Here is an 18,556-nt window from a genome sequence, read left to right as displayed (position 1 = left end):
AAGTACCTTTCAATGGGATACATCCACCGATATTGCACAGGCCCACCAAGAATGGCTTCGCGAGGCAAATGAATAGCCAAATGGACCATCACATCAAAGAACGCTGGTGGGAAAATTTTCTCCAGCTTGCATAATATGAGTACTATGCGATCCTCTAAGTTTTCCAAATCCTTCACCTTCAATGTCTTTGAGCAAAGCTCTTGAAAGAAATTTCCCAACTCAAATAATGTGACACATATATCATTGTGAAAATATCCACGCATTCCAATGGAAAGAAGTCGTTGTAGAAGGATATGACAATCATGACTTTTTAGGCTTGTTAACTTATCACCTTTTGTGCTTACATACTTTGAGATGTTTGCCGCATAACCATCAGGATACTTAATTGACTTCAAAAACTCACAGAAACCATGTCTTTCATCTGAGGACAAACTGTACAATGCTGGGGGCTTTTCAAATAATTCATCGGCACGCCTCTTTATGTGCAACTCCTTCCTTATTTTCATATCTTCCAAATCCATGCGTGCTTTTTCTGTGTCTTTGTTCTTTCCATCTATACTCAATAATGTTCCAAGCAAACTATCACATATATGCTTTTCTATGTGCATAACATCTAGGTTATGTCGGAGTTTAAGTGTTTTCCAATATGGCAACTCAAAGAAGATGCTTTTTTTGGTCTAATTCAATATTGGATTTTCCCTTTTTCTTTTCTTATTGGCTGGATGCTTTCCAAATGGTCTGTATGTCCCTGAATCCAATTGTTCTAAGATTTGTTTCCCTGATAACTCCAAAGGTCTTGACACAAACTCAGCCTTACCGTTATAAAGTCGACTCCTATGCCAAGGGTGGTCATCATGCAAGTAACGGCGAGCGCCTGTGTACCATATTTTACCTCTCAACCGTTGTGAGGATGCATTCTTGTTACATGTAGGACAAGCCAAATAACCTTTCGTGCTCCATCCAGACAAGTTTCCATATGCAGGAAAGTCATTAATTGTCCACATAACAGCTGCATGCATTCGAAAAGTTAATTCAGTTGAGGCATCATATGTAAGCACACCATCTTCCCACAACTCCTTCAGCTCATCAACTAATGGTTGCATGTAAACATCGATATCCCTACTTGCTGCTTGTGGTCCAAGGATAAACAATAACAACATACTAAATGGTTGTTTCATACATTTCCAAGGAGGCAAGTTGTAAGGCACAACAATCATAAGCCACATACTATATGAGTTGCTCATGTTTCCAAAAGGATTAAAACCATCAGTGGCCAACCCTAACCTCACATTTCGAGCCTCTTGGGAAAACACAGGATGTTTCCTATCAAAATCCTTTCATGCCTCACCGTCAGCCGGGTGTCTCAATATCCCATCATCTACTCGCTTTTCTTTGTGCCATCTCATATCTATAGCTGTTTTTCTCGACATATATAATCTCTGCAACCTCGGTGTCAACGGGAAGTATCTTAAGATCTTATGAGGAATTTTCTTACCTTTTCCATCATTCAACTTGTATCTGGACTCCTAACAAATTGGACAATTTTCCAAATTTGCATTCTCCTTCCAGAAAAGTGCACAATCATACTTACATGCATGAATCGTCACATATCCTAAGCCTAAGTCATGCAAGAATTGTTTGGTTTCATAAAGGGTCCATGGAATCACTTGATCACTTACCGGTAAAAGGTCCTTTAATATCCCCAGCAACATGTTGAATGATTTATTGCTCCACTTGTTCAACACCTTCACATGAAGCATCTTAACAACAAATGATAAAACAGAAAACTTACGACACCCAGGGTACAACTCTCTTTGAGCATCATTCAACAATTTATCAAAGTTGTGCACATCCTCTTCTTCAACATTATTATCCACATCATCGTCATCGTCCTCTTCATTCCCGTCATTTTCATTATCATTCATGATAGTCCCCATGTAAACATCTTCTAACAAATTTAGGAATTCATCTTGATCTGCATCTGTATCTTCTTCCATTCTATCCCTAACACTTCCGTAGTCATTGTGGTTGTCATCATTCAATACATGAGATTGATTAATGGGAACAGATTCCCCGTGATGCACCCAAGTCTTATAAGAAGGGGACATACCTTTCGCGACCAAATGATACTCCACAATTTTACTGGTGTGTTGTTCACAATTCAAACAGTCCATACAAGGACAAAGAATCTTATCATTTGGCCTTACATTTGACATTGCGAAGTGAACAAAAGCCTTCACCCCATCTCGATACTGGGAACTCATCCTATTCTTAAGTAACATCCAACTCTTGTCCATATTTGGTCACCTACAAAGCCAACTATTTCGTTTCATAATTAAAAAATAGAAAAAAGAAATCCTCCACTGCGAAAAAGTATTGATTAGTTGAATGGATTAGATGGGAAAAAATTGAATAGAAATCACATCTAGTTTTTTATTTTATTTATAAAGCATGTTAAAAAAAAAAAACAAAACTAATCAAATTCATTCAATTTCTTTAATAGATGTGATTTTAGCAATTTGACTTATTTATTTGAGTTAGACATGGACTTGAGATTTTTAAGCAAAACACAACCACCCCCTAATTAGCATATTTGGTCTTATCTTATTTATATATCACATAGTTTCTTGGATCATCTAATTGTTTGTCATATCATGAATGCTCAAAACATTAGGATTCCATATTTTTATGTACGTATGTGTTATGATACGTTCACAGTAGTAAAAAGAAACTAATAATACAATAAGTGAATCCTCTAATAGCTACAAATTTAATATAAAAAAAAAGTGTCAAAATTCTCCAAATAAATTAAAAAAGCCTTAACAAATAGTCAAATATTACCTGATGTAGTAATTGCCCCCAACGAACAAGTGCAGCTTTTTTATCTCTATGCATTAACCGATAACCTATAAATCAAAGTTTAAATTAAAATCGCACTATACACGAAATTAATGGAGAGTTATGGGCATGAAATGAATGTCAAATAACATATAAGGATACTCATGTCCTGTCTTCAATTTTTTTTTTTTTAATTTTCTACCTTATTTGTCCTACTAAATTTCTTCAATTTAATATTCTATAATTCATAGAATCAAAGAGTCAATGCAGGCACGGACCACATAAATTAGCAACACAGATCCAAAATTTAGCATGATTGTCTCTCAGATGAGAAGTAATAGAAGAGGATGTACCAGATACTTCCTACCTGGTGTTCATTCATTTATTTATTTTTCATAGGAGAGGGATACAACGATGTGTTGTCCCTGAAAATGATGGCCATTTAAGAATTTCTCAAGCTCTATCATGGGCCTAAAAGCTTGCAAACAGTTGGTAAATTTCTCTTGAGATGGTGATTTTGTCAAACATGTCTCAATAATTTAATATAAGAAGGCATGTGTGTCACACTGAAGCACATTAAACAGCACGACAAGCCACCAACAGAAAAGGATCCACTTAAGGAAGAAATTTAACTAATTTATAAGTTACATTCCATAAGTTTAGTGAAGTAGTTTGTTGCTGATAGCAAAAGAATATCCCAAGAACGAAGAATCAGATCACCTTTTCCTTTATCTTCCCAATTGAGTATGTCTTTCAGAAAATTGCAGATAGCAAGTTATCAATTAAGTGAAAGTGTTACTTGGTTTCACCTTCATTGTCATGGTTGGTTGGCTTGTCTACTGGGCTTCATCACATGATAGATCAATTGTACAATTAAAAGCCTCAGACAGATTCATCCAGATAGAATTAACTTTGTGATCAATCCAAATCAATCTTTTAAATCCTCTAAGTTGAACAGGTAAATCAAATCAGTAAGGAATTCCAAAGAGCAATGTGGATGAACAGAAATAACAAAAAATAGTGGCTGCATAGTAAAAAGCAGTGTGGTGCAAATTTAAGGTTCTGAAAGGACAAGCTAATTACATTGGACAAGGTAAAGAAAACACTAGATGACGTACTTAAAAGCATATTAAAATTTGATTGGGTCGAAGACATACAATGGCAGTAAAAATTTTAGAACAAATTTAGTGCAAATACAAATCCCTAGTTACACAAATTTGTAATTTAAATAATATAATTTTTGGTATCTCTCCACTGTTTTCAATGACCATTAGTTCTCGTATTGCACCATATATACAAAGCAAAACACCGGAAATTATTTTTAACTTACTACAACTTCTCCACCCATTACACCTCATATGACAACTCTTTTTTTTAGTAACCCCTCATATTATTCCTACTGGACCAAAGAAAAAGCAGAAGGGGTAAAGAAAAATTAAAACCAATTTACATAAATTTTATTTCTCTTGAATTTATCTATCCAATTGTTATATATGGGAGAACATAACTATTTTTTGTCACATGGCAAAAAACAAAAAAAATAATAAAATAATATATATTTTCTGACAAACTACAATAAATAAAAGCAGTTCTCGAATACATATATATATATATATATATATTGAATGAAAATCAATGTATTAACAAAAATCACAACGAGAATGGCAGCAGCATCCATGAATCATTCAGTTTCATGCACCATGAGGAAAAAAAATGAAGGTAATGAAAACAATGAAGGTAATCTTGAATCATGCCCTGTTTGAAAACAATGGCGTATTACTTGTTAGTCATAATATCAAATGGGCAATCTGTGGTAGTTGAACAAAAAAGAAAAAAAACTTGCAAATATCAAATAAATAAATGCAAATTAATTTCAAAGAACAATTTATTATACAGCAGTGGGTTAGATTTCAGTCCAATCCCTAAAGACACGCCAGATATATAGTTCATCTAGGTAACACAACAGATATCATACATATCAAAAATAAAATAAAAATTAGTTTATTTCACCTCTGTAACTTAAAAAATTGGTTTAAGAAAATACATTCAGAATATCATTTGGCCCAGAGAAGAGAACATCGATCTGCCGAACGGCGCTGCTGCTGCTGCCTAGCGGTGTTGTGCCATTGGCATTTGACGGCTCGAGAAAGCAAGAGGGAGAGGGACTACATTCAACATATCAGAGATAGAGAAGAGAAGAGGGGATCGACCCAAAAAGAGGGTGCAATCTACCGCCGTGCAGCGCTGCTGTCAACAGCTTCGGTGTCTTTCAGATTCGGAGATGCAGCAGAGCAAGAGGGAGAGGGAGAGGGAGAGAGAAGAAGAAGAAGAGAAGAAGAAGAAAAAGAAGAAGAAGAAGAAGACATTACCTGGAGCAACTTGTGTGTGCCGTTTCAGATGGAGTGAGAAAGTGAGAACAAAAGTGATGGTCATTCATCAGTCAATTACTTTTGGCAATAAAAAATTAGGGTAAAGGCAAATAAATTATTGGCAACCAAATAAATTTGGTTGCCATAAATATTATTCAAATTTTCGGTGACCAAGTCATGCTTGTCACCAAAGACATATAATTAGCGACAAAAATTTTCGTCGCTAAAAATTAATTTGGTCGCCAAATTGTTTTTAGCTCTCCCGCACAAAAAAATCACTTGGCGCCAAACTCAATAGTGACCAAAATTTTAAATTCGTCGCCAAAAGTTTAGTTTATAGTGACCAAAACCATTCAGTCGCCAATGATGTATCTTTGGCAACTAAATTTTTGTTTGGTTGCTAAAAAGCGTTGCCAAAAATGGTTTTTGTTGTAGTGCTCCTCAATAGGAGATCCATTAACAAGGACTGAAAGTTTGACAGAGGATACACATTCTTCAATCCAGCTGGTCCATTTTTCCCCAAAACCAAAATTCAAAAGCATAGATTTGAGGTATAGCCAATTCATAGAGTCAAAAGCCCTCTCGAAATCTAGTTTGATTAGCACATCCTTCCTTTTTGATTTCTTCCAACCGTCCACCACCTCATTTGCAATTAGCACACCATCTATAATATTCATCCCCGTTATAAATGCTGTTTGAGATTCACTAATTATTTGTGGTAGAACAATTTTCAGCCTACTAGCCAATACCTTAGCCAAAATTTTGTAAATTGATCCAATAAGGCTAATGGGTCTATAGTCCCCAAGACCCACTGGATTTTCCTTTTTAGGAATGAGTGAAATAAAGGAGCTATTTAATCCCTTCACCAATTTGCCATTCAAATAAAATTATGTGAAAATTTTTCACAAATCTCCCTTCATCAATTTCTAGAAATTTTGAAAGCATATCAAATTAAATCTATCGGGTCTTGGAGCCTTGTTGCCATCACAATCTCTAATTATAGCTTTAATTTCTACCTTTGAAATCTCTGCCTCTAGAACCCCACAATAAGAGCTACATTACATTGACTTAAATGACCCTCATGGGGTAGGTCTAGAAGTCCAATCCTTAGGGAAATGCTTCCGAAAATGCTCATAAACCTCTAACTTAATTTGATTAGGCTCTTTAAACAATACATCATCAACTGTAATGGAAGTGATTTCATTTATACTTTGTCTACGCCTGGCCATCACATGAAGAATCTGGTATTTCTATCACCTTTCATGTTCTAGTTAAGCCTTGACTTTTGCAGCCATATCCATTCCACCATCCTATTTAACTTCCAGATTTGTTCTCTTGCTAATCTTCTCCTTAATATTTCATCATCCATCAGATCTCTAGATTCTGCAGTAAGATCTAATGAGTGAAGTTCCTCTTCAGCTGATTTCAACTTGAAAGTAACATTCCCAAATATCTCCTTGCTCAAGACTTTTAGAGTATGCTTCAAAGTCTTCAATTTTATTTGTAGAGTAAAGCCAGCGTGACCCTTAACCACTGTTTCCTTCCAAACATTTTCTATAACAGCTGAAAAATTGAAATGCAAGACCCAAGCATTAAGGAATCTGAAAGGCTTGGGGTCCCAATCTTGCTCATCCTCTACCAGCAATAGAAGATAGTGATCAGAAATAAGTCTAGGTAGTCTCCAAAGTTTTAAATTAAACTCCTCTAACCATTTTGGGTCTATTAGGACTCTATCAATTCTGCTCCACTTCTCACCTTCTATTGAGTTACACCATGACTTCCTCCCAAGTAATGCCATGTCATTTAATTCACATTTGTCAATAATATCATTCAAATCCTTCATACCCCTATCTCTCCTATTGCAACCTTTTCTCTCACTTATATTCTCGATTTCATTGAAGTCTCCACATAAACACCAAGGATTGTGGAAGTTCATCTTCAATTTAATCAAGCTATCCTATAATTTCTTTCTATCACCAACTGAATTTGGAGCATATAAATTAAGAATAACACAATCAAATTACCTGACAGATTCTTAGTATTTTGGTCTGTAGAAATAGATTCGCTCGAGCCAACATTTGGTTGCTTGAGCGGTGACCACATATTCTTAGTATTTTGGTCTGTAGAAATAGATTCTAGATGGCCTTAATGTTCGCTCGAACAGTAACTTGACCGCTCGCGTAGTCAACAATTTTCTGGGTTCCAAAAATCAGTAAAATAGTGTCCAAAGACATTTCCAAAACTTAGGGTCTTGCATGGCTTTGCTAAAAACATATAATCCCTTTTAATAATCAAGAAAACATGATCAATTTTAAACCATTTACATCCAAACTCTTTTAATTTCAAGATTAAACTCCAAATTTTCTCAAACTTGATTGTTATAAAATTTTTCCTTTTTCTCTTCAAAATATGAAATCAATTCTTCAAATCTTCTTAAAACTTCATGATGAAACTGTAATTTATGCAAGACAACAAAAATCAAGCCCACAAAATGGTTAATTCCAATTTAACTTCTATAATCTTGAATCTAATTCAATTTCTTCATCCTTTTACTAATTCCTTTTAAATTACATGAAATTGATTTCTAATTCTTTTCTATTTTTCTTTAAATCATGAAATTGAAGTTATGAAACTCTTAGAAAAGTACTTGCATGTATGAATTTAAGATCAAAACTAACTAATTTTATAATTTCAAAACCAAATCATAATTTAATTCTTGAGTTGCTCTAATTTAGATTTTTATTAATTTTCTTCATATCAAATCCAAATTCAAACTCACAAACCTTTAAAACATGAATTAAAGTCTAAAACCTTGAAATTCCATGATGCAAGTAAAGATGAACTTCAAATTAATGAAGGATGACATAAATCAAACTCAAATATTAAATTACAATATTAATTTCTTAACTATCAAACTTAATTGAAAATTTCTTTTCCTTAATTTCTTTCTAATTTCATGAAATTGAACATAATTACTTTTTTTTTTTGATCAGCAAAAATGAAAGTTTATTGATAATAGGGAAAGTACAAGATACACCACAAGTATCAATAAAGTAGGGAAGAGCAAAAAGTAACATAGCTAAGTTAGACGATCCCAACTAAATGTTGTCATTGAAAAGAGAGCTTAATCATATGCTAGCTCCATTTGTTTGGCTAAATCATGAACCAAATTACTTCTTGATTTCAGCTTTTGAGTAAATTATCTATAACATTTAAACTCTAATTTCTTACCTGAAGCCTTAGATTGTTGAATTCTTGAGTTTACTTCTTCCAATTACTTACACAAGACTTGCGCTCTCGTTCTTTTCTTCTCTCTCTCTCTCTCTCTCTCTCTATACAGTTCTTGAACTCAATGCCCAAGCACAAAGAAGGAAATGAAGTTGCCTACTCTCTCTCCACATGTACACACTCATAAACATAAAAACGTGAGGGTTTAAGAATTTTCTCAAATTCTCTAGAACTTTCACTAATATTTTAATTAACTTGAGTTTGATTATATTAATTTGCTAATTTCTCATCAACTTAATTAATCAATGATTAGGCTTAATGAATTATCTATAATCTTTAATTAACTTAGTCCTAACTAGTCACAATTACCACAAAACTTAATTAATCCCAATTAAGGCTTAATTTAATCCTATTTAATTTTACTAATCTGAATTAAATTTTCAATTAAACTCCCAAAAGGCTCCAAATATTCAACTAAACTTATTAAGCTCATTAATTTTAGTTTCTCAAATCATTAATGCCTTCAATTCAAGATCAAACTCAAAATCTCCGTCAATAAATTACATTTCTAATTTTGACATCTCATAAATAAATTTAATTAATAAGAATCATAATTCCCAATCCTCATAACATATAATTAACTCCAATTCGGACCCAATTAATCAAATCTCAATTTTACTAAATTGAATAGAATATTTAATTAAACTCCTATATGGTCCAATACTTGAAATTAAATTGATTTAATACATCAATTTTACCTCCTTAAGCCATTTGAACGTTCAATTATTAATTTCAAAATAAACCCTTAATAATCAGACTTCATAATTCTCATAAATCCCAAACTAGCTTAGAATAATAACTAATTAAAATACAAATCTCTTTAATTAATTAAATGCAAGATATTATTGGTGGACGCGGGGTCCCTGCTGTGTTGCGGTTCCTGCTGTGCTTGCCGTGATTTCAAACGGCACCGTTTAATCATTTCTCCCCGTAAAACGGGCACAGTTTCATCCTTTTATTTTATTTTATTTTATTTATTTTTCATCTTTTCACTATGTTTTTTGACATGATGAATTATACTTTACCCTAAATCCTAAAATAAAAAAAATTACAATTTAAAAATTAAATCCTAAACACTAAATCCTAAAATAAAAAAAAATTTAAAAATTAAACCTTAAACATAAACCCTAAACCCTCAAATAAAAAAAATAAATTTTAAGAATTAAACCCTAAACCTTAAACCTTAAACCATAAACCCTAAAATAAAAATAAAAATAAAAATAAAATAATAATTAAACCCTAAACTCCATATCCTAAAATAAAAAAATAAATTAAATAAATTTTAAGAATTAAACCCTAAACCCTAAAATAAAAAAAATTTAAGAATTAAACCCTAAAACCCTAAACCTTAAAATAAAAAAAAAAATTTTAAGAATGAAATCCTAAATCCTAAAATAAAATAAAAAAAGTGTAATTTATCACACCAAAAAACATAGTGAGAACATTAAAAAAAAAAAGGAACACTTTTTTTTTTTAATTTTATTTTAGGATTTAGGATTTAATTCTTAAAATTTAATTTTTTTATTTTAAGGTTTAGGGTTTAGGGTTTAATTCTTAATTTTTTTTTTATTTTAGGGTTTAGGGTTTAATTCTTAAATTTTTTTATTTTTTTTTTATTTTAGGGTTTGGAGTTTAGGGTTTAATTATTAATTTATTTTTTATTTTTTATTTTAGGGTTTATGGTTTAATGTTTAAGGTTTAGGGTTTAATTCTTAAAATATATATATTTTTTTGTTTGAGGGTTTAGGGTTTAGGGTTTATGTTTAAGGTTTAATTTTTAATTTTTTTTTTATTTTAGGGTTTAGTATTTAGGATTTAATTTTTAAAATGTAATTTTTTTATTATAGGACTTAGGGTAAAGTGTAATTTATCATGTCAAAAAACATAATGAGAAGATGAAAAATAAATAAAAAAAATTAAAAAAAAACAAGGATGAAACTGTGCCTTTTTTAGGGGCAAAAAAAAAAAAAAAAAAAATTAAACAGTGCCGTTTGAAATCACGGCAGGCACAGGAGAGACCGCAACACAGCAGGGACCGCGTCCAATAGGGGACGGGATTGTCATAGTTATTTATGATTTTATTTTGATTACATGTATATATATTGTAAATTCATATGAAATGAATTATCAATTTAGATATGGCATTCATATATATACCATGAATTCAGATGAAATAAATAGAACACTAGCGATACAAATTTTTTGCCAACTTAGATTTCATTATACAATGTCAATGTCTAGGCGTGTGCTGCTAATCTGGTCTGTGCAACTGGATTCTGGTGGTATGTTGCTCTGTTGCATCTGGTTGCTGGTTGCTGCAGTTTAGATGCTGGTGGCTGCAGGTGCGATGTTGGATTTTGCTGTGTGGTTGCAGTTTTTGGTTGCAGGATGAGCTTTGGTGTTGTGTTCAGAGGCTTGGTTGGGTTTCAGAGGGCTACACTGTTGATGTAGCATCTTACCATTTGTTATTGAGGGCTAGTCTGATTGGAAGGATAGATCAACTAGGAAGCAAGGCTGCTGGAAACTTAGGAAGTGTGCTGTTGGGAGAAAACAAAACAAAAAACCAATTCGAAATATCCGAATCCGGCACAAAAATAGCGGAAGTAGTTTATTCTCCCTCTTTGTATGAACCTATTAGGGAGTAATTTAATAGAGCACAATATATTATGAAAATAATCTGAAAGCGATGATCCAACAATCACACAACAAGGCGACAACAAATTTTTAACGTGAAAAACCTTCCCGATGTGGAAAGGAAAAACCACGGGACCGTAGTCCACCAAATATCTCCACTATAAACAAATAATGGGTATACAAGAGTTCTCTCTAGATAGAACTAGAGGCAAACAATCATGAACAACTTGCAAATAAGCTTCCTTGGCAACCAAAGATCAAACTACAAAGTTTAGGAAAAATCTCACCAAAAACGATACTGTTCACGGGCCAAAAATCAGCAGTAGAAAACTCCAAATCTGATCTCCACCGTCCAGAATTTAGAGTCTTGAGTTGTGAACTCGCCTACCAAATTTCAGCTCAATCGGACCACAGATTCTTGTTGATCGGATAGCTTGATCACTGCTGGACAGAATTTCTCCTCTCCTCTCTATTTTGGTGGCAGTTTCTATGTCTCTTTTTGTGTACAAAGAAAAGGCTTGTAACCCTAAACTTATGGGCCAGATCTTTTCAAAAAACATAACCTCTCCATGTGGGCTTTGGAATTCACATGGGCTTACTAAATGTTTTGGGCCTTCCTCCACATAGGATGGAAACCCAACCCAATAAATCTCTCCCTTTCCGACTAGGTGGAGGGATTCTCCATCCCGGCAATTGAGCAACATGTCTCAAGCTTCTCCCTTACCAAAGCTTTTGTCAACATGTCAGCACTATTATCATCAGTATGAATTTTTCCAAGTTCCAACAACTTATGATTAAGAATTTCTCTTATCCAATGGTACCTCACGTCAATGTGCTTCGACCTCGAATGGAATGTAGAGTTCTTAGCCAAGTGAATAGCACTTTGGTTATCACAAAACAACACATATTGTTGTTGTTTGAAACCAAGCTCCATCAATAACTTTTTCATCCATAGCAACTCTTTACAAGCTTCTGCTGCCGCAATAAACTCTGCCTCTGTTGTAGAGAGTGCAACACATTTTTGCAACCTTGCCTGCCAAGAAACAGCTCCACCTGAGAAAGTGATCAAATAACCCGAAGTAGACTTACGGGTATCCACATCTCCTGCCATATCTGCATCAGTGTAGCCAACTAAAATTTGTTGTCCATTTCCAAAACTGAGTGTCAACCTGGAAGTGCCTCTAAGATATCTCATTATCCACTTTATTGCATTCCAATGTTCTTTTCCTGGATTTGAAAGAAATCGGCTAACCACACCAACTGAATGAGCTATATCTGGCCTTGTGTAGACCATTGCATACATTAAGCTTCCCACAGCTGAGGCATATGAAACTCTTTCCATATCTTCCTTCTCTTTATTTGTAGAAGGGCTTTGATTAGTGCTTAACTTAAAATGAGTAGCAAGATGTGAGCTAACCACTTTAGCATTGTTCATATTGAATCTTTCAAGCACTTTTTCAATGTATTGCTCTTGTGACATGTACAATTTCTTCTCTTTTCTGTTTCGATAGATTCAAATACCAAGAATTTGCTTTGTTGGCCCAAGTCTTTCATGGCAAAGAACTTGCTTAGTTGCTTCTTCAATTTGTCAATTCTTGAAGGATTACTGCCAAATCAACATGTTATCAACATAGAGTAGTAAAATAATAAAATCATCATCAGAGAATTTCTGCACAAATACACAATGGTCAGAAGTAGTTTTCATAGCCTTGCTCCTCCATAACTGACTCAAACTTCTTATACCACTGCCTGGGTGCTTGCTTCAGACCATAAAGACTTTTCTTTAGCTGACACACATAATCCTCTTTTCCTTTCACCCTGAAACCCTCTGGTTGTTCCATGTAAATCTCTCCATCCAAGTCACCATGAAGGAAGGCATTTTTCACATCCATTTGCTCAATCTCTAAGTCTAGACTAGCGGCTAAGCCAAGAACCACATGAATAGAAGACATTTTTACAACTGGTGAGAAGATCTCATCAAAATCAATGCCTTTTCTCTGACTGAACCCTTTAACAACTAGTCTAGCTTTGTATCGTGGTTGTGAAGTGAGTTCATCATGTTTCACCCTGTACACCCACTTGTTCTTTAAAGCTCTCTTGCCCTTAGGCAGTTTCACCAACTCAAAAGTGTGATTGTCATACAATGATTGCATCTCATCTTGCATCGCATCAGCCCATTCCAGCTTATGATCATCTTCCATGGCTTCTGCATAACCCTTGGGCTCTCCCCCATCAGTCATTAACACATAGTCATCTGCAGAATACCAAGTGGAAGGATGTCGGTCTCTGGCTGACCTCCTGGTTGGAACATCTGGTGGTATCTCTGGTGTTGCCAACTGCTCAAGAGTCTCATCACTTGTCTCGATCTGTAAGGGGTCATCAGCATCACCTAGACCTTGTTGGTCATTCTGAACATCATGTTCAACCTGTGCAGGCAAATCTGTCAGAGGAACAGGATCCAAGTCAACTAAACCATCACTATGCCAGGATATTGTGTTCTCTGCTTTTTCAATATCTTGTATAGTTTGATCTTCAATAAATACAACATCTCGGCTTCTCACTAGTTTCTTGTCAACTGGATCATATAACCTATAGCCAAACTCATCTAGGCCATAGCCTAGAAAAATGCACTGTCGGGTCTTCATATCAAGCTTAGACCTCTCATCTTTGGGAATATGAACAAATGCTTTACATCCAAAGACACGCAGGTGATCATAGGAAACATCCTTGCCAGTCCAAACTCTGTCTGGTATATCGAACTGAAGAGGAACACATGGTGTGAGATTAAGAACATGTACAACTGTACTCAAAGCCTCACCCCAAAAGGATCTTGGCAACCGTGCCTGTGAAAGTAAGCATCTAACTCTTTCAACTAGTGTCCTATTCATCCTTTCAGCTAAACCATTCAACTGAGGAGTCTTCGGGGGTGTCTTTTGATGTCGAATACCCTGTTGTCTGCAATAAGCATCAAAAGGACCGCAATACTCTCCCCCATTATCTGTTCTGATGCACCTGAGCTTCTTCCCAGTCTGTCTCTCAACTAAGGCTTGGAACTGTTTAAAAGTCTCCAACACTTGATCTTTGCTTTTTAAAGTGTAGACCCACAACTTTCTTGAATAATCATCTATGAAGGTCAAAAAGTAACGGGAGCCACAAAGTGTTCTTGTCTTCATAGGACCACAGACATCTGAATATACCAAATCAAGTATATTTGGCTTTCTTGAAGGAGGGGAATGTAGACGCGCCCGGGAGGGGCCTTGCCACTACAGTTCGAACTCGATTTTGTGTCACGGTTCTTAATCTGAACCAAAGAGTCCAAATCTGGCAAATCGTTTTGAGAAACAGATTTTTTTGAAAAGAAGTGCCAAACATGGACTGCTTTGCCAGATACAGAGTCGCCACCTAAATATTTTTTTAATGGGGAAATTTAGGAAACCCTGACTCGGTGCCGAAGGCCACATGTCCGTCATCACCGGAGTTGTCTCGGCTCGGGAGCTTGGGTACGATCGGGGAAGGTTAGCTATGAGCACCCCCTTTCGCCCGGTCCAAAGACCGGCCTCTACTAACCATGATATCCGATTTTGAAAACGTTACGTGTTCTTATTCCATTTATTAGCCTAGAATTACTATGTTATGCGCGTAGTAAACAAGTATAGACTAGATTGCCTAATTTGGAAACAAGCATTGCATATCCGTTTGTTTTGAAAAGCGCTTCGGAATTTGCTACTCGCAAGTAGGCTAAAACACGGATTTCAATGAGTTTTCCAACTCAAACAATCCAACCTTCACCCACGGGCATTCAAACAGTAATATCACGTAAGCATTTAGCCGCATGGCAAACATGCTGTCATGGCAACATTCATACGCATGCGAGATCCTAAAGCATAAACACTTACATAGTACTCCGAGCTAAAAAAAAACAGGAACATGTTAGCAATCAATGCATGATCCAAGTCCATGTTAAATGCCTAATGCATCGCATACAAAATGTCACTAGAATAGGCTCGGCTAATCTATGAATGACATGTGAAAATGCACATGTAGCATGTATTCAAGTTAGATTTGAAATGCTAATGCTGTTAGCATGATGCACCGAGCCTGGTGCATGTAAGACAAATGTATGGATGCACGCATGCTATCATACTGTTATGCTAATTTAAATATGCCCTAGTCTACCATCATAGGTAGGTAAATAAAAGGGAGAAAGAAGTGGGGGTTGGAAGACATACACACACGCACCCACACTTATTACAAGTACGCCCTCACTCGGAGGGACCGAATAAATATTACAGTCCGAATAAATAACTAACTACTTAATTAATTATTACAGAATTCCTATTTAATTAATAAATTAAATGCAAAGGGAAGGTGGCCACGGCCCCCGCCTCGGGATGCGCGAATGATGCATGCTTGACCCATATCGCCCGGAAACTCGCTGCCATAGCACTACTGCCTCTGTTTTCACTGCCTTTTCTTCTCTGAAAACTTGTCAAAGTCCCAGAGAACCTTCTATGAGCATTGAAGAACATCATCGGCTGGGAGGGATGGCCACCGGTCGTGTACAATATCCATCGGCTGGAGATAAAGCTATCGGCACTGAATAAATGGCCGGTCGGCACTGAATGTTGCCGGTCGGCAGAAACTTCCTGCAGAAGACAGTTTTGACAGCAACAAAGGACAGACAGTGTATGGCATGAAATTCCAAGCAAATGTGTGCACCAACACATCCCTTATCATGCTTTTGACTCAAAGGGGGATGTTCCTTGATTCTCGGACCACCAATTGCGCATTTCGATGCGTGATGGTCCAAGAAACCAAGTATGCGCTTTGATTTCAAATGTCATGCAAACCAAACAAACACATAAAGCCCAACCTCTATCACATGATCAAGAGGCAAGGCATGCATGCCAATGCAATGCAACCTAGGTATGCAAACAAGAATACAAGCATGCTATGCAACTACATGGCATACACAATGCTAACAACATAACATGCGCAACGCTTTCAAACATGGCATACACAATGCAAGATGGGCTTACACCAATACAAGTGGACCTCAGCCACACTCACATAGGAGGCCATAAGATGAAAATGAGACGCCTCGAAATGCGTGCACACGTGCACGTAAACCGAGGACCGACTCTAAGGCATGGAATGCCACTCTAACAAGACATGGCAAAACATGGAATATGATATGCAGACAATGCAAATTTCAGTAGCTAAATGAGGGCGAAAACAGCCCTGAAACAAGGCGAAATGACACTCGATGCATGGAATCACTCCCGAAATGCAAAACTAGGTACATGAAATGGCTTACAGCTATACAAAGCATGCACAATATGGACATGAAGCATGAAGACAGAAGTATGGAACCCCCAAAACAAGCATTTTTATAGTTCAAAGCATGGCCAAACAGTAGGTAAACATAGGGCTAAATAAGCATGCAAAAATGGGGCTAACACATGGATTTCAAAGCAAGTAGCACATGGAGTATCCAAAAAGTGTTGAGCCCTTCTTCCATGTTGAAGAAGGGCTCAAAAGAAGCAACTTCACAGTTTATAAGATGCCTCAAAACAGATCACACGCAAGCCAAAAATATTATGCAAAATTATAGCATGAAGAGGGCTAGTGAAGGAAGTGCTAGCTACTGTCCTCAAACAGCAAGAGGTCCTCAATCAAACATGAAGAGGACCTCAAAATATGATGATTTACAGTTTGGGTCGGAGCCCAAAAATGCAAGCAACTATGGCTTAGATATGAAGCAAGAAAAGACTAGAAAAGGGAAGAGGAGGACTCACCCTTGAAGACCAGCAAACTAGCACCTCTTGGACCAAGTTTAGGTGCTCCTAAGCTCTGAAGAACAGCCTCAAGTTACTGCAATGGAGTAAGGATGCCTTGTGCTATGAGTTGATGAAGAAATGGCCCAAGAACAAGGGTGTTTGATGGTTGAATGGGAGAGGTATAGTGAGAGATGAAGGGATATATGTATGTATATATCAGATATATCTATATATCTCTGGTTTTTTGTTCAAAACATCCAACCCAACTAATGGAGGAGGAGAGGCCCCTTATATAGGCAAGACTAAGCTTCTAAGACAAGCTACAAAGGGTCAAAGGGGGCTAAGGGGAGGTCATGGCTTATTGGAGAAGCTAGGACAGCTGGTAAGCTTCTTGGGGAAGCCAAGACAAGGGGTCAAGGCTTCCTCAAGAAGCCTTGAGCAAAGGGTGCAAGAAAAGAGTCAAAAGGGGTGCAAAGGGTGCAAAACAGTCACACACGTGCATGGGGAGCAGAGTCTGTGCATTCCAGCTGGCACAGCTGGCATCCATTCAATCTGCAGAATGCTCCGGAAGGTCGTCGGCTAGCAAAAATGGTCGGTCGGCTACTTTAACCTGCCGGTCGGCAATCTATTTGGCCGGTCGGCCATCTGTTCTGGCCGGTCGGCCATCTATTTGGCCGGTCGGCCATATATTTGGTCGGGCGGCAGGAAAAATCTGCTCTGCAGGTCTAACTTCAAACGGGCATAACTTCTTCATATGAACTCCTTTTCAGGTCAATCTTGTGTCCAAATTGAAGCCCCAGAAGTAAGATTTCCAATGGAACTATCCTTGCATCAAAATTCCAAATGTACAAAAAGTTATGCTTGTTTTGGTGAAGGCTGCTCAGTTTCAGTCCAACCGGGATGATGCCCAACTTCAACCAATCATATCTCCGCCCTCCGGACTCGGATTTAAGTGATTCTTGAATGAAAAATGAAGCCCCGGAAGTCTTCTTTCCAAAAGTGGTGGCCTCATAGATTAAATCCAAGTGTATAGACTGATAAGCTTGATTTAGCGAGGACTGCTCGTCCCTCTCTTAGCAATTCTTGCCTATCTTCTTCTCCAACTTGGCTTCTCCCCTCTTCTCCTCTTTTCTTCAACTTCAAACCCCTAAGCAAGGTGTTTTGAAAGATTTTTCAAATATTTCATCTCTCTTTCATTCATTTCCACTTTGTCCTTGCTCGGTTTATCGAAAAGCGCATTTTTTGACAAAATATGAGCCTCGGAGCATCGTAGAAATTTTATTCCAAAAATGTTTTGAAAGAGAGGGTTTTAAGGTCTAAAAACCATTCAAAATAGCTTTGGTCCAAAATGGGGTGTGAAGTTGGGATTTGACCCTCTCATTGCCGAGGAAATTGAACCTTTGCCCTGCACACCTGTAGACACCCCATTTTTGACCGGCCCTAAAACTCGGGCGCTTTCTTTTGATTACCCGATGATGACAATTAGAATGTGTTTCTCACAAAATTCTCAGTAAGAAAGATGGAATTTAAGTTTTAATCCCAACCTTCACCCATTTTTTGGCCAAACTATTTTAGACCTTAAAACCCTCTTTTCAAAATATGTTTTTTTTAAATGTTTCTACGATGTTCCGAGGCTTCCATTTCGAT

General features: G+C 36.4%; 2 protein-coding genes across 2 annotated transcripts; both read right to left on the bottom strand.

Moving 5' to 3' along the window:
* Positions 1–677: 677 nt before the first annotated feature.
* On the bottom strand, positions 678–2,297 carry LOC145824209 (uncharacterized). The gene is made up of 3 exons (XM_082923830.1): positions 1,680–2,297; positions 1,349–1,526; positions 678–1,126 (listed from the first exon to the last, which is right to left on the bottom strand). The coding sequence occupies exons 1-3, from the start codon at positions 2,295–2,297 to the stop codon at positions 678–680; spliced, it is 1,245 nt and encodes a 414-aa protein (XP_082779956.1).
* A 339-nt stretch (positions 2,298–2,636) lies between these two features.
* On the bottom strand, positions 2,637–7,143 carry LOC145824208 (uncharacterized). Its single transcript, XM_082923829.1, has 5 exons — positions 6,514–7,143; positions 5,839–6,067; positions 3,487–3,588; positions 2,842–2,906; positions 2,637–2,762 (listed from the first exon to the last, which is right to left on the bottom strand). The coding sequence occupies exons 1-5, from the start codon at positions 7,141–7,143 to the stop codon at positions 2,637–2,639; spliced, it is 1,152 nt and encodes a 383-aa protein (XP_082779955.1).
* Between the last annotated feature and the right edge of the window lie 11,413 nt (positions 7,144–18,556).

The sequence above is a fragment of the Camellia sinensis genome, chromosome 4 (genome assembly GCF_055761805.1).
Source record: "Camellia sinensis isolate YWXY chromosome 4, ASM5576180v1, whole genome shotgun sequence".
NCBI lineage: Eukaryota > Viridiplantae > Streptophyta > Magnoliopsida > Ericales > Theaceae > Camellia > Camellia sinensis.
The sequence above is the reverse complement of the archived record's forward strand: the minus strand, read 5'-3'. Positions and strand labels throughout refer to the sequence as shown.